This window comes from Stegostoma tigrinum, chromosome 33 (genome assembly GCF_030684315.1).
Source record: "Stegostoma tigrinum isolate sSteTig4 chromosome 33, sSteTig4.hap1, whole genome shotgun sequence".
Taxonomy (NCBI): Eukaryota; Metazoa; Chordata; class Chondrichthyes; order Orectolobiformes; family Stegostomatidae; genus Stegostoma; species Stegostoma tigrinum.
The window spans coordinates 6,447,232-6,468,091 of NC_081386.1; the positions used below are offsets into that span (position 1 = coordinate 6,447,232).

General features: G+C 40.7%; 1 protein-coding gene across 3 annotated transcripts in view; it reads right to left on the reverse strand.

Moving 5' to 3' along the window:
• The window catches only part of efl1 (elongation factor like GTPase 1), a 246,108-nt gene that overhangs the window by 53,467 nt on the left and 171,781 nt on the right, over nt 1–20,860 (reverse strand). For 2 of the 3 annotated variants that reach the window (XM_048563066.2, XM_048563068.2), the window contains 2 exons: nt 16,039–16,170; nt 9,606–9,753 (listed from right to left, as the gene is read on the reverse strand). In XM_048563066.2, the coding sequence (XP_048419023.1) occupies nt 9,606–9,753; nt 16,039–16,170 (280 nt within the window). The remainder of the gene's footprint in view (nt 1–9,605; nt 9,754–16,038; nt 16,171–20,860) is intronic. The other variant, XM_048563067.2, reaches the window with a different exon arrangement.

The following is a 20,860-nucleotide window of genomic DNA, read 5'->3' on the forward strand; positions in this document are numbered from 1 at the left end:
ATTTAATCTGATTACTCTCTGCTGTGCCTTTCAATAGCTATAATATCTTTTCCAGTGCTGTGGCAACTAGAACTGTGTACAAGATTCCAAATGTGCTTGCATCAATGATTTATATAGCAGTGACATTACATCACCACTTCTCCACGTGACATTCTAAATACATCCCAAAATCATACCTAATGAGAGTTTCTATTTATGGTCAATCAAGTCCTCACCATCCTCTCACTTTCCATTCACGTTATTTTCTTTCCATTTAAAATGATACTTGGATACCTGGCTAGCAATTAGCTAATCCCTTGAGGCTAAAACTCTGAACTACAGCTCAAATCATTATTCATGATCATCTCCAGTACACGGTTATTTTGGTAAATATGCTTAGTTTAGTTCCAGCTGCTTTCTGTTCTCCAGCAGTGTCACATTAAGTAGAATTTTGTAAATTTTATTGGCTTCATAAACCTACCTATTACAATTGTTTAAATGGCTAGAAATAATACACCAACAATTTATAGTACCCCCATGGAGAATTTAAGGGTCCTTTTACTTTATTATGTTGCTTTGGTGGCAATACCTTTTTAGGTGCTCCATTTACTATACATGAAGCAATGCTTCTGCTGCATGTGGAGCAGTGCAGATATGCTTCATGTTCCTCCAGAAACAACAATAGCCAATAGAAAGATTCCCACAAGCAGTCTTGGCAACCAGTTCTCTCTAGTATGTGAGCAGACTATCCTTAGGCACGAATATCAAAATTTGCACAATTGTCACTGCTGTGCTGTACAATCTGCAATGTCAACGTATGGTGGGAAAAGATTAGGCAACACTAAGTGGTCAGTTCCCTCCGGTGTTTTGCACACCCAAGAGACATCCTAATCTGTGGCTACTGTCTACTTGTGCAGAAGCAGTCTAAGCTCAGCAATTGCAGTGAATCCTTTCGGGAAGAGTGTGTACGCTCTATATGGAACAAACAGAAATTCTAGCTCGTCTTGGTCACTGATGAGCACTTAACAGCATTAAGTTGACTAGTCACTGGTCGTAGACACTTGGGAGGGTTTGGCTGCTATTGACTCCCAAACATATAAGTTGAGAAATGTGGATCTCTTAAATTCAGCCTATTTTAGATACATGATGCTCATCAAATAATTTTAAGTATTGGTCTGGCATAATTTAAACCAATGAATACTGGAAAGAATAAGTTAATCTATACATTGAAATAATATTACCTTTGAGCATTTAAATGTTTAAGGGGTTGCTGCTAAAAGCATTAAAGTGTAATCATAAGACAAGCTTGCTTTATTTTAAACAGAGGTAGTGGTAAATAATAGCTAGCTTAGACAGTAAACCTAATTAAAAGACAATCCAGCTAGACAGCTTTAATTAGTAACAAGTTATTGCAGTCTTAGAACAAGTCGAGAAGCTTTCTTTATTCACTCAAGCCCTGAAAGATAAAAGTCAAGGTGTGACTGGAAGTCAAGAAGTGTAACAAACTGAGGAGTTACAGGTGTGTGTGTTGCTGATTGGGACAATAAAAACATGTTGAATGATAACCATTTGTTAGGTGATTTAATTGTATATACAAACTGCTATTTACAAGAGTGGAAAAGGGAATAAATTTTGGGTGGTGGAGTGGATACTTTTGAAGGTCTGGCCCACCACGCACACAGATTCAGAACTCTGAGGTACATTGACTTTCCAACTAAAGTCTGTAACATTTGTTGAAGTATTACTAATTATTGTTAATCAGTTATTATTGGATGTTAATGATTGTGAATACCTGACAATCAATGCTGAGAACCCCACTACTGTTGAGTTAAGACTTGTAAGTATGAATACCCATCCTCAAATAATGTAATGAGACATGTGGTCATTATCCTGGGAGTATGTTACCAATTATATCCAACTGAGGTATCTTTTGGGAAATAGTTTCTTTAATACATCGTAGGTCATTGGCTGTTAGGAGACACAAGTATTATAGAAAATGGTAGTCATGAAGTGAACGAAGATGGTATAATACGAAAATGAGCAAGGTGACTTACAAAGTAACATAAACATATTCGTTACTTGTCTGTACAGTTCTCGAGTGAAATTTAATTGCAGATAACTACAAAGTACTTCACACAGAAATAAACTTGGGGTAAGGAATTATTGCTTGAATGAAAATAAAATGATGAGCCTAGAAACTCAATATAATCTTGTAGCCTTAATTAACAATAAACAGAAGCTATCACAAAACACAGCAGGGAACATGTAAAGCAAATTAGCTGTTCTGGTGTATTTAAAAGGTCAGTTTAAACCAAAATAGTGAGATAATCCTGCCAATTTATATGTTATTGTTGTGACCACGTTCAGAATTCTGCATATAACTCTGATTTAGGAGTGCAAAAAATATATTACTGCTATTAAAAAACTACAGAAGACAGCAAACAAAACAATTGACGGTGTGGAGAATATTGAGAAAGAATGGTTAAGGGCAAATTTAATGCAAATAAGACATTATGTCCATGATAACCTATTTAACTACTTCCAAGGGAGAAGAACCAGATGACACGAGGTGCACTTGGAACAGGCATGGGACAGATTAAAAACTTGCAGAAAACAAAGGGTGAACTTTTTTTTAGGTCAGGTGGCTTGTCACACCCACTGCCAATGAAAAGCTGGCACTAAGCCACAGGCCAATCAGAAGCCAAACCCCAACCATAAAGCATTATGGGAGCTATCTGATGATCAGATTAAACAGCAATGTTAAAGCTCAGTCATGGGTGCTGCTGGGTCTGCAGGCAGGGTCATTAAGCACGGGCCGAAACCTGTATCCAGATAAATCTGGGTTGAGCTGGGTTTTTTTGACAAATTGGGAAAGGGAGAAAGGGTTGGAAATTTAAAAGTTATGTGGGTGACAAGGGATGAGGATAAGTGGTATGTTTCTAGGAGTTCCCTTGATAGGCAAGAGAGAATTGCCAACGGTAGCACCATCCAGCACCACCCCCCCCCCAATCTTCTGATGGTTTTAAGCACTTTTCTAAAAAAAAACTGTGATTTGCACTCTTGCCTGACTATCCACGTGGTGTAATACTGGGGTCAACTGAGATTTTAACAAGAGAGTAGGAACCTCAGATGGTGGAGAATCTGAGATAACAAGGTGTACAGCTGGATGAGCACAGCAGGCCAAGCAGCATCAGAGGAGCAGGAAAGCTGATGTTTCAGACCTAGACCTTTCTTCATTTCATGCTGCTTGGCCTGCTGTGTTCATCCAGCTCTACACCTTATTATCTGAGATTTTAACAAGGTCAATTAACAGCACCTGTACAATTGTAGAATTATGGGGGGGTGTGCTCAAGAGCAGGTGTGAACATGGAGGCCACATGACCTAAATCACATACCACATGGCCTAAAACACAGCCTGAGGGCCACATAATATCCAGTCCAATATTTCAGACAGTGATGATATAATGAAGCTGTGTCCTAGGTGGAAACAGCAAGTATGGTACATTCTGAAGGAAATTAAACAGACTGCTTTCAGAAAATATTTTGGTATGTAATTTGAGACATGACATATTGTAAATATAACATTTACATGGAACAGATTTTTTTTTTAAGATAGCAAGACACAGGAACAGAAGTAGGCCATTTGAGCTACCAAATCTGCTCCACCGTTCAATTGAGATCATGGTTGGTGTTATAATCCTCAACTCTACTTTCCTGCCTTTCTTCCATAACCTGTCTCTATTCTTCTGAGGTCCCATTGTGTCACCCTGATCACTTGCCTTCCCACCAATTTTTATGTTATCAGTAAATTTGGTTGAAACACATTCATTTTTCTTATCCAAGACATTGGTATTTATGGTAAATATTAGTGATCCCAATCATTAATTACAGGTTTCCGTCCTGCCAATGTCTCTCTTAACCCAAGATAATAAAATGTGAGGCTGGATGAACGCAGCAGGCCCAGCAGCATCTCAGGAGCACAAAAGCTGACGTTTCGGGCCTAGACCCTTCATCAGAGGGTCTAGGCCCAAAACGTCAGCTTTTGTGCTCCTGAGATGCTGCTGGGCCTGCTGTGTTCATCCAGCCTCACATTTTATTATAAGATAATAAAATGTGAGGCTGGATGAACACAGCAGGCCAAGCAGCATCTCAGGAGCACAAAAGCTGACGTTTCGGGCCTAGACCCTTCATCAGAGAGGGGGATGGGGGGAGGGAACTGGAATAAATAGGGAGAGAGGGGGAGGCGGACCGAAGATGGAGAGTAAAGAAGATAGGTGGAGAAGGTGTGGGTGGGGAGTTGAACACAGCAGGCCAAGCAGCATCTCAGGAGCACAAAAGCTGACGTTTCGGGCCTAGACCCTTCATCAGAGAGCAGTTCCCATTATCTCTGATCACATTTTATTATCTTGGATTCTCCAGCATCTGCAGTTCCCATTATCACTCTCTCTTAACCCAACTCTGTTTTCTACTAGTTACCCAATCTTTGATCCATACTAATAATAGATAAAACCAAACAGCTTACTTCTGTGATAACAAGGTGTAGAGCTGGATGAACACTGCAGGCCAAGCAGCAAGTCTAGGCCAGAGGCGTCAGCTCTCCTGCTCGGCTTGCTGCGTTCATCCAGCTCTACACCTTGTTACCTCAGATTCTCCAGCATCTGCAGTTCCTGCTATCTCTGAAACAGCTTTCTTCTGTGTTAACATGTAGTGGGCTTTTCCTGAAAGTTACAAACCCCACAGGATGGCACAATTTCAAGCAATAGCGGTTTCATTTTGTATACAATGAGGCTATGTAAATTCACTTTTGATTAACTGTTTGAGTGATCTTGAACTGATTCTTATGCACATAACCTTTCCTCTTGTTTATATCCACTGTATTTGTAATCCACATATACCTTTTAAGGAAGTCCGGTTACAAAGGCTGTGAACAGCAGTAGTGGCAGGATTAAAGAGGATAAAAACATTAATTAAGCTGCAAACCATCTTCGTCCAGAGCTACAGCAAACTGTCTGATGCCTGCAGTACTTTGGAAATATACCTGATCTGTCCTAAACATTGCACAATTTAATTTCAGCACAACTCAATTAAATGTGCTTGACCTGCTGCGTTCATCCAGTTCTACACCTTGTTATCTCAAATAAAATTAAAGCTGGCATACTTCAACACATGCGGTCCTCATTATTGGCTCCCTGGAGCTCCTCCATTAAAGAAGACTATGGGTGGAACCTGTACTTTGTAGCACTGGGAATACTGGTGAATGAACATAACATTTTCTAAGAGAAGCAGGAAGAAAAGTTTCTGAGTAAGATTTAAGGGGGAGGTGTCTACACTTTTCTTCTGTGTGCTTAAGTATGATTGTTGCAACATTACAATGGGGTGACAGAGGAACTGTCAGGGTGACAATCTCTTTTGATTGAGTGTGAATAGCAAAATCTTTGTTTGGTGGTTTTACAGGAGAGAAGCGAAATGGGAGAAATAGGATTTGTGAATAACCTGTTGAATACAGCCAATTAGAAGAAATAGCATATCAGCAACTTAAAAGAATTTTTTTTAAACACTATCGATTTAATGGGCATACTTTGTCTTTAAAATGCAGCTAAATTAATTCTAAGAAATAAACATTAAAATAGAGTAGTAATGAAACGAAACATACTTATCCCCAGGTGCAACTATAGTCAGTACATCCCTATCCTGATTGTAAGGGTGCATTAACCTTGTGGTACTGATTACGTGTAAATTCCATTGAATTTGGATCTTTATAGTCAGATGCTTAATGACCGAGTTAGGATTTTGCTGCGAAATACAAGCCAAGAGAAACATGCTGGCACATAACCACCTCTATTATAGCAGGACAAACATTAGCTAAAAAGGTTGAGGTAGGAAGATTATTCACCTACTGAGTATAACAACCCTGAAAATAAGTCAAATTAGGGCTGCGACCAGCAAAAATTGATGCTTTTTCAGCAAGTGATCCAGGGATAGCCTCAAAAATGGACCAATATAGCACCGACAGACTGTGTTTGCTGTATCAGAGAACATTCGCATCCAAAACAATGTAGAACAACAAGAACTTCTCTAGAAGATATATGAAAACAGAGAAACACAAACTCAGAGCAGAATCAGCTGTGTATTGCACAGACCTCTACAAAGACATGGAAAATATGGTGTCCAAAATGTACAGCACAAAAAAAATGACAGCTACTGAAGTACTTCACCTAGCTCTGTTGACTGAATGGTTGGTTTGCAATTCAGATTGACGCCAACAATCCCGGTTCAATTTCTGCACTGGTTGAAGTTACCATGAAAGACTCCTTCTCAACCTATCCCCTCGTCTGAGGTATGGTGACCCTCAGATTAAACTACCACCAGTCGTTTCTCTTTCTCATGAGTGAGTAGCCCTTATGGGCTGGTAAGATGACTTTACTTCATATGGATCAAACAGGGATCAAGTTATTTTGCATCTAGTAAAGAGTAACAAGGTTAGTTTAATAAATGAGCTCAGAATAAAAGATCCCCTTAGGCAACAATGGTAACATGAACAAAAACAGAAGTTGCTGGAAAAGCTCAGCAGGTCTGGCAACATCTGTGAAGAGAAATCAGCGTTTATATTTTGGGTCCGGAGATCCTTCCTCACAACCTGCCAGACTTGTTGAGCTTTTCCAGCAACTTCTGTTTGTTTCTGATTTACATTATCCATAGTTCTTTTGGTTTTTATTTAGTGGTAACATGGTAGAATTTAGCATTCAATTTGAGAGTGAGAAACCTGGGTCAAAAACAACTGTACTTGACTTAGATAAGGGTAACTGCAAAGAAAAGAGAGCAGAGTTGGCTTAAGTGGACTGGGAAAGGAGTTTAGCAGAAAAGGCAATTGGATAATTGCATATATTTAGGAAATTAGTTAATGATTCGCAACAAAGACATTTCCCAGTGAGGAAGAAGAATTCCAGGAAGCGGACCAACCTTGCTTAACCAAGTAAGTTAAAAATCATATCCAATTGAAAAAGATGCACACTATTAAGAAGATTAGTGCAGAGCGACAGAATTGGGAAAGTTTTAAAAAACATTAAAACAATTTAAAAAAAGGAGAAAATAACCCTTGAGGCTAAACTAGCAAATAATATGAAAATGGACTATCAGAGCTTTCTTGAATACATAAAAGAGAGAAGCTGAAGTGAACATAGGCTCCCTTAGAGAATGAAACTGACGAAATAATAATATGGAACCAGGAAAAGGCAGAAAAACTGAATAAATACTTTAAATAAGTCATGACATAATATTCGAAAAATACTAAATAATCAAAGGACAAAAAGGTGAAGAGGAAATAAATACAATAATTGTAGTAAGGAAAAAAAGTACGTGGAAAACTAATGGAGTTAAAGGCTGATAGGTGCCCTGGAGCTGATGCCATTAAGAGAATATTAAAGGATGCACTGTTAGTAATCTTCCAAAAAAATCCTTAGATTCTAGAAAAGACCCAGAGGATTAGAAAACTACCAATGTAACACCTTTAATTGAATACAGGAAGGGGTTAAAAACAGTTAACAATAGGCCAATTAGCTTAACATCTATCATTTGGAAAATGCTGGAGTTTATTATGAAGGATGTAATAGCAATACATTTAGAAGTACATAATACTACCAAGTAGACCTATCATGGCTTCACAAAGGAGAAATTATGCTGGACAAATGTATTTGCATCGTTTGAGGATGCAACAAGCAGGATAAAGGGCAGCCAATAGTTTTAGTATACTCAGATTTCCAAAAAGCATTTGTTAAGATACCACACCTAAGGCAACTTAATAAGGCAATGGTTTTTGGGGTAATATATTAGCATACATAGAGCACTGACTTACTAAAAGACAAAGTTGGGATAGGAAGACATTTTCAGGATGGCAACCCATAGCCTACAACATAAAAATCAGTGCAAGGCTCACAACTTGGGGAGGTAAGTGAATTGACAGGGTAGATGTGGAGAAGCTGCTCCCCTTATGGGTGAGTGTAGGACCTGTGGGCACAATCTCAGTTAGGGCTTTCCAATTTTGACAGAGATGAGGAGGAATCTGTTCTTTCACACTGTAGTGAATTGGTGGAATTCTTCACCCCAGAGGGCTGTCAAGATTGGTTCATTAAGTATATATAAGGTTGAGACAGATTTTTAATCAGTCAGGGAATCAAAGGTTATGGGCAAAAGACAGAGAAGTAAAGTAGAGTTGAGGATTATCAGATCAGCCACAATCTTTTTGAATGCTGGAGCTGACTTGATGGGCTGAATGGCCTATTTCTACTCTTATGTTTTGAATTATAGAGTCAAACAGCATGGCAACAGACCTTTGGTCCAACTCGTCCATGCTGACCCGAGTTTCCCAAACTTAACTTGTCCCATTTTTCTGCATTTGGCCCAAATCCCTCTGAACCTTTCCTATTCACATACCCAACTAAATGTCTTTTAAATGTTGTAACTATGCCTGCATTTACCACTTCCTCTAGCAGTTTGCTCCATATATGCTCCACCCTCTGTGTGAAAATGTTGCCCTTTAAGTGCCCTTTTAAATCTTTCTCCTCTCACCTTAAAATTATGCCCTCTAGTTTTGAACTCCCGTATCCTTATATATGCCCTTCGTGATATTATAAATTTCTATAAGGTCACTGCTCAACCTTTTATCCAATGAAAAAAGCCCCAGACTATCCAGCCTTTCCTTATAACTATCCTTCAGTGACTAATGAACAAGGACACTTTCCAATTTCTCAACACATAAGAGATACTCTGCACCTTCATTTGTCCTTCCAAACTTGATAGTCTTACACTTACCCACATTATATTCCATATACCATGCTCTTACTTCACATGTCATTCAGCCGATCTAAAACCTCTTGAAGCTTCTTTGCATCCTCCTCACGAGTCACATTCCCCACCAAGATTTGTGTCATTCTGAAAATTGGTCCCCACATCCAAATAATTTATATAGATTGTGAATGGCTGTGACCAAGCAGTTGTGGTTAAAACTGAAAGAACTGAGGATGCTGTAGATCAGAAACAAAAACAGAAGCTGCTGGAAAAGCTCAGCAGGTCTGGCAGCATCTGTGCAGAAACTAAGAGTTAACATTTCGGGTTGAGGGGCCCTTTCTCAAAACTGACCCTTGTGGTACTCGACAATTTAATAGCCTGTCATCTTGAGAAAGATCCATTTATTCTTACGCTATCCTTTCTAACTATGAATCAATCCATTTTAGCACGTTGCTCCCAATTCTTTCCATTTTAGTTTTATATTGTAAACTGTGTGGCACTTTACCTAAAGCCTTCTGAAATCCAAATAAATCAGACAGGTGTGCAAGGTTCTCCCCTATCAACAAAGTTACTAACATGTTCAAAATCTCTAAATGGTTTGTCAAACTAATTTCACATTCATTAATCTCTGTTGATTCCACCCCAAAACTCAATTGTTTTCTAGATATCCTTAATAATAGATTACAGTATCATTCCCCACTAATGAATCAGGCCAACAGATGTACAGTTCAAGATTTTGTCTCTGCCTCATTTCTTATGCAGTGGAGTCACACTTGCAACCATCCGATTTTCAGGCACTACAACATGGTCTCAGTAGGCTGTTATACCCAGCTCACTCTAACCTTTCTCTGAGGTCATCCAAGCAGCGCTGCAGGTGTACCTCTCCAGCAGTTATTAATACGTGCTCTCCTGTCTCCTGGACTAACACTTCCACACACGGATCAGCCTGGTTAAGCAGCTTCATCCCTTTCACCAGCTGTGGCATTTCACCTGTACAAGCAAAAAGAAACAAATCCAAATGGGAAGTTGGCTCTAAATTTAAAACAAAGGTGCAAAGAAAATTATAGCACGGTAACAGGCCCATCGGCCCTCCAAGCCGGCACCGATCCAGATTCTCTATCTAAACCTGTTGCCTATTTTCCAAGGATCTGAATCCCTCTGCTCTCTGCATCCTTCTGCTCTCTGCCCATGCATCTGTCTAGATACATCTTAAATGGCACTATCATGCCCACCTCTACCACCTCCGCTGGCAACGCGTTCAGGCACCCACCACCCTCTGCATAAAGAACTTTCCACGCATATCTCCCTTAAACTTTTCCCCTCTCACCTTGAAATCATGACCGCTCGTAACTGAGTCCCCCACCGTGGGGGAAAAAACTTCTTGCTATCCACCCTGTCTATACCTCTCATGATTTTGTAGACCTCAATCAGGTTCCCCCCTCAACCCCTGTCTTTCTAATGTAGATAATCCTAATCTACTCAATTTCTCTTCATAGCTAGCGCCCTCCATACCAGTCGACATCCTATGAACCTCCTCTGCACCCTCGCCAAAGCATTCACATCCTTTTGGTAACGTGGCAACCAGAACTGTACGCAATATTCCAAATGTGGTCGAACCAAAGTCCTATACTACTGTAAAATGACCTGCCAACTCTTGTACTCAACAGCCCGTCTGATAAATGAAAGCATGTCTAATGCCTTCTTGACCACTCTATCAACCTGTGTTGCCACCTTCAGGGTACAATGGACCCGTATACTCAGAATTCTCTGGGCATCAATTTTCCCCAGGGCTTTTCCAATTATTGTATAGTTCGCTCTTGAATTGGATCTTCCAAAATGCATCATCTCGCATTTGCAAACTCCATCTGCCATTTCACCACCCAACTCTGCAATCTATCTATATTCTGGTGCATTCTCCTGACAGTCCCTTCATTATCTCCTACTCCACCAATCTCAGTGTCATCTGCAAACTTGCTATTCAGACCATCTATACTTTCCTCCAAATCATTTATGTATATCACAAGCAACAGTGGTCCCAACACGGATCCCTGTGGAACACTACTGGTCACAGTTCTCCATTTTGAGAAACTCCCTTCCACTACAACCATCTGTCTCCTGTTGTCCAGCCAGTTCTCTATCCATCTAGCTAGTGCACCCTGGACCCCACGCGACTTCACTTTCTCCATCAATCTACCATGGGAGCCTTATCAAATGCCTCACTGAAGTCCATGTATATGACATCTACAGCCCTTCCCTCATCTATCACCTTTACCTCTTTCTCAAAGAATTGAAAATAAGCCCACTACAAGTCTTAGTTTTGCAATGACGAAAACAAGACTTTCCAAGGCTCATCACTCCATTCACCAGGAAGAAGGCTGCACCAAGATTTGAACTCGGATCACAGGATTCAGAAACCAGCACTCTCACTATTACACCATGACAACCAGAGCTGATCATTTAGAAGGTATATGGTTTACACAACACTTAACTGAATCAACACATCACTAACTCATTCTAATCATTTAGATACATGTTAAATGACCTTTCGGGGAAACTACAATCCTCATATGGAGATTAGTGGCAAGAAATTATTCCACCCAAAAACATACTAATTCCCCATTGTTGATTTTAATTTTACGCACTCTACCAGCACAGTGCCATTAATTTGAGTATTGCAAGCAAAGCAGGTCAAGTAGAGTAATTTTGTGCATTTTTCCTTATTATAATCAGATAACAACTACATCCCTCAGTCGGCCTAGAAAGTGAAGGAATCTTTATATGTAATTCTTATATTGTACATGATTTAAAGGCACTACAAACCATCCAGTTGGATTTACTCTCACACTGGTTAGTCAACTATGAGTTGCAACTAATTCCAACTGCAAAACCATTAAACTACTGCACCATCTAAACCATGCAGCACTCAGTCTACAGGAATGGGTTTCAATAGGTTGGTCATGAGCGAGACCACTACTGTAGTTAACCTATTGGAATGAACTCTCCCAAACAATGGATTGTTTGCTCTACTCGCTGTTCCAATATTGTCTATTCCCAAAGTGTATTTGCCTGGGCTCAAACTGTTGTTGTTCCAGTTTGCTATTTCTTACAGATACTGCACTCTGGAGGAAAGAGTGAGAAAAACTGAACAGGAGATAACCCATAGCAGGAAGCAGCCAAACAACAGCACCAGCAATGAAAAGGGGGCAGAAAAGCCTCCAAAATTCGTAGGTGTGCTGCATTCATTCCTCGTCTACCCTTTGACTTCCAGTGAAGACTGTCATTTCTTGCATCATTTTAGCACCAAGAACATCAGGATATATTCTTATGGAGCTAAAGAGACTCAGTAGAGCTGTGAAAACGGAAATCAGTCTTTGATTCCTAATCCCCCATTTTACCAGTACCAAGGGTGAGGCTTGCTTCAGATTACAGGCCCATTTGCTGTGCTGTTGGTCTGTTTAGGCCAATGCGTCTTTTTTATATTCTTGCTGACGGCTCAGATAATAAATCAAAGTTTTATCACAATGCATCAAAGGGAAATACTGCTTGATTGACAGGTTTGGCTCTAATAGTCAGTACTGGAAGTGTCCGTTATTGATATTTTAAAGACTGACACTTTCATTGCTCTGTAATGAAAGGAAATTTTATTTAAAGTGTAAAATTGAGAATGAATGTCTGGTTTGTTTCAAAGATTCAAAAAAAAGCACATACTGTGACTATAAAGTTCACTACATCTGTTTAGTATATGAGATGGCATAGGGGTACAACAGATTAGCTTGGAGGTTGAGGAGCATAGCTTGGACTAGGGAGTGAGAGGCATAAAGGGGTTTGGTGGAAGAAATGAGGTGGCATTGAAAGGGCAAGGAAATTGATTGCAGGAGGACTGGAGGGCTGGTTTTATCATAACAGGGCTGAGGTCCTACATCTCCAAGACATGACCTTTGACTTAATGCCTTGGCAACTGCCTTCAAATACTTTCCGGGGTGGTGGGCACAGTCTCACACAATTCCATTGTTGTCAGCACTTCCTCCTGAAGAGACTGTGCTGAGCCAGAAAATCTTCCCGTATTCAGTAATCATAAAGGTGAAAATTTAGTCCACCAAAAGAGAACCAGTAAAACATTTTCGTCTTAACTGGACATGACTGCTATTTAATTCAAGTACAGAGGTGTCAAACCAGCAGGCGTAACTATATTGTGAGGTATTCACGAATTAACGAAGGAATAAAACTCTATCTTGCCCACAAATTTCCATTACCTGTGGAGGTCACAAAGAGAAAGTTCAGAGAGGCTGTACCATCTTACACTCATCTATTCAGACCTCCTTCTGTCAGTTTCCTGACTGACTCAAACACATATGTAAATAACAGCCAACACGGTGATTTGCTACAACTGCCATTTCTCAATTTTATACTCTTCTCTTTTTCCCAAGCTTTTCACCTTTTAATTATTTATCTCAATGATTCTGGTCTTTCTTTCCTAGCTTTAAACTATTTTTCACACTAATTTCTTTTAAGTTTCCATACTCGTGTTCTTTAAACTTCAGCCACTGCTGTGCACCATCACAGTTTCAGTAAAGTTCCACAATCCATCTCCATCAATTCCTGCATCATATACCCATAGTGACTTTGTTTAGGTTCGGGGTCTTAGCTTCAGGTTTGGCTACTTTCTGTCTATCTTAATGAAGATTTCATTACGAATCATATTATGGTTGCTATTTTCAAAGGGACCCCATACAACAAGATTGTTTATTAATCCTTTGTTGTTGCACATTACTCGAAAATAGCCTGATTCTCTGGTCAGTTCGTCAATGTATTGGACTGAAAAACTATCAAGTACACAGTCTAGGAAATCCTCCACCACAATGCCACTACTAGTTTGGTGTTCAGTTCCCATCTTTGGGCACCCTGCAGCCATTGCTCTGTAATTACAACCAAATCATAACCATTTATGTCTATTTGCACAGTTAATTAAACTACATCACTACCTGCTTTAAAGGAACTATTTTAATACAGATTAAATGGAAATTTGTTAAATGTTAAAAGATACAGTTCTACAATGGCCAGCCAGAGGGTGACAGGTACCATCTAGATCTAAAGCACAGATGTTCTATACGTGACTTCTCACTTGTGTACAGTTCATTTGAGGTGACAATGAGGTGCACTGTAATTCTTTTTTTGTTAGGGAGGGATGAACCAGCCACGTTTAATAGTTATTGATAGATTTCTAGTGGATTTAGGATGATAATCGGATGAGGTACTGTCATAATGGCCTTGTGTAATGGCAGTGAATATAGTCTCAACATGCTAAGTTTTTCCCAGTATAATGCCCACTCTGGCAAGATATTTGCTCCTGTAAGTAACTGCTACTTGAAAAACATATAACTATAGAACAGTAATTCCCACAGGAGATTTAAGCAGTTGAAAATAAATGTAAGAAATATGTTAAGCTTTATAACAAAGGTCACAACTATAGAGAAAAAGTCAGCGCTCCGCAAGGTGTCCAACTCTGAAGGTGGAGTGGTGGGAGAAAATTAAATGACCAATGGGAAGATTTTTTTGGGGGGGCGGGGGGAGGCTGTGCTGAAAGTACTTGATAAGGTGGTAACATCAGAGGACCGGGCAGGGGTTGCGGATGGTACCATAGGGAGGATGGGGGCCTGAGAGCAGGCCTCCACAGATCCCCCTCTCCCAAAGCAGACACACCACTCCATTTTCATGTATTCCTATTTCTGCCACCCCCAAACCACCCTTTTTCATGAGGCTTCCTCTTCCCTTTGACAACTGTTGAGACCACTGTATCCAACCCCTTCACTCAAGACCTGCCAAACACCTCCTTAAGGGTTATGCCAGATCGGGCATTCAGCGGGTTACCACTGCTGACGTCCTGATGAGATTAACCTATGCCAAGGAGGGGCCGCTGGATGAGCTACAAGTAGTTCTGTTACATCCCTGAATATCCAAAGGATATCCATGCAAACTTGTTCAAGGACAGTCACCTAATGCAAGAGCAACTAAGTATCATTGAAATGTTTACACAAGTGCTTTTAATATATTAGAGTCACAGAATTGTAATGAGGCAGAAGGAAGACCATCAAGTCAACACTGGCTCTCTGTACAGCAAACCAGTCAGACCTATTTGCTGGCTATTCCTGTAGATCTGCAAATTTACTTGCTTCAGGTGTTTATTCAATTTCTTTGTGAAATATATGACTGATTCTTCCTTGACCACCCTTGTAAGTAGTAAGTTCCAGATTCTTGTCACGTCTGCAGAAAAGGGTTTTTCCTCTCGTTCCCTCCTGTATCTCTTGCTCAAAATCTTAAAATTATCTGGTCCTTGTACTTTTGGAAAATAGGACTCTTCTTTCCCTTCTTTGCCTAAACCTGTAGTTGCACAAAGACAATTGCTTGCATTTATATAATGTTGCAAAACACTTTTAATATAGTAAAAGTATCCCAAATAAAAGTTTTTAAGAAAATTTGACAGGAAGTCAAACTGGAAAATACGTGAACAAGCTACCAAAAGCTCTGTGACAGAGGTAAGTTTTAAGAGGAAAGAAAGGCAGTAAAGGTTAGAGAAATTGCTGAAGCCTGGGGTCCAGGTATCTAAAGGCAAAGGCATTTGGGCGGCATGGTGGCTCAGTGGTCAGCACTGCCTCACAGCACCAGGGAGTTGGATCCGATTACAGCCTTGGGTGACTGTCTGCATGGAGTTTGCATGTTCTCCCTGTGTCTCCCGGGTGCTCCTGTTTCCTACCAGAGCCCAAAGATGCACAGATTAAGTAGCTTAGCCATGTTAAATCACCCAAAGTGTCCAGGACTGTGTAGGCTAGGTGGGTTAGCCATGAGAAATGCGAGGAAAGAGCGAGCGTGTGGGTGGGATGCTTTTCGGAAGGTTGCCACAGACTCAATAGGTCGAATGTCCTCTATCTGGACCATAAGGTTTGCATGATTCAAAGCTGCCAATGGTCAAATGATGAATATTGGGTCTAACAGACCAGAAATGAAGGAATGCTGATCAGACTGTGGATGATGGTAAGGCAAGAGCAGGTTATAGAAACAGTGAGAGGTAAGGCCCTGAAGAGATTCAGAAACAAAGATTAGACTCTTAAAATTGGCTCTTGGTCTAGCAACAGCCCAATGCAAATCAATGAGAACTAGGAAGAAGGATCTGGTGCAAGTAAAACCAGCAACTTCAACACAAATTATATTGTAAATTATCCTGCAAGCAAAGTAACTAACTCTCTGTATTTGTTATAAAACATAATGTCACCAACATACTTGGATGTTTGGGTTCAACAGCAACCCGTACAATAGGCGTGGCCTCAAAGTTCAGAGGTGTGAAAGGTGGACACAGAGGTGAAGTTGACAACGTAGCAGATTTTAAGACGTAATCTTCTAGGCCTCCAATACCTATGGTTGGAAAATAAAATTAAAAGCATAAAATAAGAAAAGTTTTGTGCAAAACAGTGTTTTATCTGAGTCAGTCAATGTGATATAACTTTATTTGCAAAGCATTCACTGAAATAATTTCAGCTGGCAGAGGTAAACTTCTTAGAGAGGGAGCCTGAGTAAGTGGTTTCACTCCAGAAGATCAGAAGAATGAGAAGTAAATGCTTACAATTTTATGGTTTTGGAGGTGTAACACAAAGTTTAAAAAAAAAGCTGCAAATGGATTCTCTAAAAGTGATTTAAAAACTTTGAACAGTATTGCATTCTTCAAATGTTGCTAAATACTAGGTGTTAAGGCTGTGCAATAATAAATGATTAGCCAATATTTCTATAGGCACAAGGTACATCCCTTTCTCCACAGGATTTAAAGCAGAACTCTTGCAGTGATGCAGAAAATTGACACTTTTAATTTAAAAGCAGCAGTGTCTCGCCAATTGCAGAACTCAACTTTGTGCTGTAACAAACTTATATTTTAATAATTTAAAAAGATCGCACTTTGCTTCTTAACAACAGCTGAATTATCCCATAATCTTACACCCCCTGCCAAGCTATCATATTAGCTCTTTTCCCAAGTACCTCTTTGATTAACCAGTGTGTGAAAGGAATGTTTAATTCTAAAATCAAGAGATTATATATCACTGGGTATAGATGTCGAAAAAGGATAGATTTTTTGGGGGGGGGGGTTGGTGGTGGAGGATGGGATGCAAGCAAAGATAAAATAGTGAAGCTTTTCCATCGTTGAGTGTCTAAGGCTGATTTGGAAAGCCAGAGTGGAACTGCTGCAGGCCAGGTTTCAGTGGAGATTCCCAACACGCAGTCCCATGCACCGTGTCAAGGAAGATTAGGAAACATTTGGGGAGGCAGGGTAAGACACTGGATGAAACAAACCCAAGCTCAATGCAGCATGCTTCAAAAAGCTGGTGCCTGTATCTCATCTTCTCAACGACAGCTACAGGATGACAGGTGAAGAGCAGCAAACATTTTTCGAGTGTAGGTCGCATACAGTGTGGAAAGAAACATGGAGGACTGAGGGCAAGGAGTGCAAGATAAGACTGATAGAAAGGCAGAATGACTCAGATAGCAAGAATTAACAGGTCCTTTAGGCATGGAAGAAATCAGCTGTAAAAAAGCAGCATGAGGGCTTGGTGCAAGCAGAAAAATGTCAGATACACTCAGCAGGTCCGACTGCGGTGTGGGACAGAAACAGAATTTCTGAAGAGTTGCAGTATCACTCAAATTGCCACTCCGATTCTTTCTTGTTACGAAATGAAGGAGCTCTGTATTTGTGAAAGGAGACTCCGATCATATCTCCTTCAGGAATGCAGAACCGTACTTCCATTCTGACAGATCCCTCCTAGCGGAGAACAATCGGGAAGGCAAGCAAAGCCTTCCTTTTCACAGCAGTCAGTTGCCATATTCTGCAATCCAAAGATCTAGATCATATACAACCATTTTGACAGCTCCTGTGAAAGGATAGGTGCATAAGGCAAGTGTGAGGTGGGGGTATGGTGCTGGGATTGCATAGGTGGCTGATGGTTAGGGTTCTGTGTAGTACGATGCTAGGTGGGCATTTGGTGCAAGTTACAGTAAGACCAACAACTTCAGCACAGTTTATTTTGTAACTTATCCTACTAGCAGAGTCAGGGCACAAGGTGGAAAGGGGCTATATAAGCTATCAAGTGTTTTAAGTAAGTGATGGAGAGTGGAAGATAAGTTCAGCAGCAGGCACACTGTCAGGTCATGGTGGTGAGTTGTATCAGGGTCCAAGGAGCACTGGGAGAGGGTAGTTGAGAGCAGACGTGCTGAATATTTTTCTAAATATGCCTTACTTGCTGCCTAAAAGCTGGCTAAGAGACAAAGAATGGACCTAGTCTACATCAAGAGACTGAAAGGAGGAAACACAACACACATTCAGCACTTGAAAATGGAAGACAGTAAGCGTGTGTATGCAGATTCTGACAGATGAAGCCTGAAGTACGAACAGAAAGAATGCACGTTGTAGGAAAGAATAGTATGCAGAATCCCAAAATGCCAAAAAGCTTGAGATGCCGCTATGAACAACCTTACAGCACCTGGGGGGGAAAATCCAGAGCACTGCGTGGAGTGGAAAAATGTTGAAGAGGACCAAACTTCTGCAGGCAACTCAAAAAATGCAAACAGCAAAGAGAGACGGGGAGAAAGACTATGGCTAATACAGCCTCAAAACGGCAACCAAAGTAGTTACCACATTGAAAATTGGTTCTAAGTGGCAGGGGAATTGTGTTAAAGAGCTGTGAGGTTAGGCAGCAGCTCGATAAAACTCTAGTTAGACACACATGGAATATTGCGTTCAGTTCTGGTCACCTCATAAGAAGAAAGATGTGTAAGTTTTACAGAGAGTGCAGAGGACATTTACCAGGATGCTACCTGGACTGGAGGGCAGGTCTTACAAGGAAAGGCTGAGGGAGCTAGGGCATTTTTCATTGGAGCGAAGAAGGATGAGAGGTGACTTGACAGAGGTGTACAAGATGGTGAGAGACATAGATAGATTGGATAGTCAGAGACCTTTTCCCCAGGGAGGAAATAACTATTATGAGGGGGCATAATTTTAAGGTGATTGGAGGAAGGTACAGGGGGTATGTCAGAGGTAGGTTCTTCACACAGAGTGGTGGGCATATGGAACGTGCTGCCAGCAGTGGAAGTGGAGTCAGATACTTTAGGGACTTATAAGCGACTCTTGGATAGGCACATGGATGATAGTAAAATGTAGGGTATACGGTGTAGGTTGATCTTAGTAGGATAATAGGTCGGCACAACATCGTGGGCCACAGGACCTGTACTGTGTTATACTATTCTATGTTCTAAAATTGGATCGGCCTGGGAATTCAGGAGTAAAAGTTTCAGTTCATCAAAGCCTGATGCTCAATGGCCAAGCAATAATTTGTAAAACTTATCAACACAGGAAAGCAGAAATGTAGAAGCAGGCCATACAGACATAGAAGATAGGAGCAGGAGGTGGCCATTCGGGCCTTTGAGCCTCCTCCGCCATTCTTCATAATCATGGCTGGTCATTCAACTCAATAGACTAATCCTGCTTTCTCCACATAACCTTTGATTCCATTTGCTGCAGGTGCTATATCTAGTCAACTCTTGAATACATTCAATGTTTTGGCATCAACTATTTCTTGTGGTAATGAGTTCTCAGGCTCACCACTCTTTGGGTGAAGAAATGTCTCCTCATCTCCATCCTAAATCATCTACCCTGAGTCTTCACACTGTGGCCCCTTGTTCTGGGCACTCCAACCAGCGGGAACTTATTCCTTGTCCAGTCCTACTAGAATTTCGCTATGAGATCCTTCTTCATTTGTTTGAACTCCAGCGAAAACAATCCCAAACAAGCTAATCTCTCCTCATACATAGACCTGCCTTCCCTAGTAAACCTTTTCTGTACTCCCTCAAGGACAAAAGCATCCTTCCTCCAAAAGGGAGACCAATGTGTGGTCTCATCAAGGTCCTGTATAACCACAATAACACATCCCTGTTCCTGCGCCCGAAACCTCTCGCAATGAAGGCCAACAAACCATTTGCCTTCTTTACCACCTGCTGCACCTGTATGCTTATCTTCAGCGAATGGTGCACAAGGATGGCCAGGTCCCCCGCCGCACGATCCCGTCTCCCAATGTACAGTCATAACCTCACATTTATCCAAATTATACTGCATTTCCCATTGATTTTCCCACTCACCCAAACTGTCTAGATCATGTTGAAGGATCTCTGCATCCTCATCACAGTTCACCTTCCCACCCTACTTGGTATCATCTGCAAACTTGGAGATGTTACATTTTGTTGCCTCATCCAAATCATTAACATATATTGTGAATATCTGGGGTCGCAGCACCAATCCCTGTGGCCATTCAGCCCCTTGGGTCTGCATCGCTATTTTGGATCATAATCAATCATCTACTTTAATGCCATATTCCCACTTTATTAGTTTATCCTTTGATTTTATTAGGAACTAGAAATCTATCGACCTGAATCTCTAAGTTACTTAATGATTGAGCTTCTACAGCCTTATGGGGAACAGAAATCCAAACATTCACCATACTTTGATGGGCCAAGTTCATCCTCATCTCAGTCCTAAATGGTCAGACGTTCATTTTGAGACTGCATTCCCAGGTTCTAAACACTACAGCCAATGGAAACATCCTTTCTGTATCCATTTTGTCTATTCCTTTAATAATTTTATAAGTTTCTAATAGTTCGCCTTTCATTCCACTTAACTCCAGAAAACAGAGACCCCGTCTTGTCAACCTCTTCTCAGAGGTCAGCCTGACCACCCTAGGAATCTAGTTGCTGAAACTTCACTGCACTGCCTCTCTGGCAATATTCTTGCTTAGGCATGGGGACCAGAACTGACATAAAATGCAAGGTACAGGCTCACCAATGTTCCATTTAACTGAAGCAAGTCTTCTTTGCTCCTGTAGTCAAATCTTCGTGTGATAAAGGTTAACATAATAGATAATTCCCTGTGAAATGAACTGACTGAATAAACAGCTCAACCTGTAACTGGGACAACAATTCTGGGCTATAAAGACACATAATTGTTCAATGTCAACTCTCTTTGGGGTCTCGAGTACTTATGAATATTAACATATCACCACAATCCAAATGA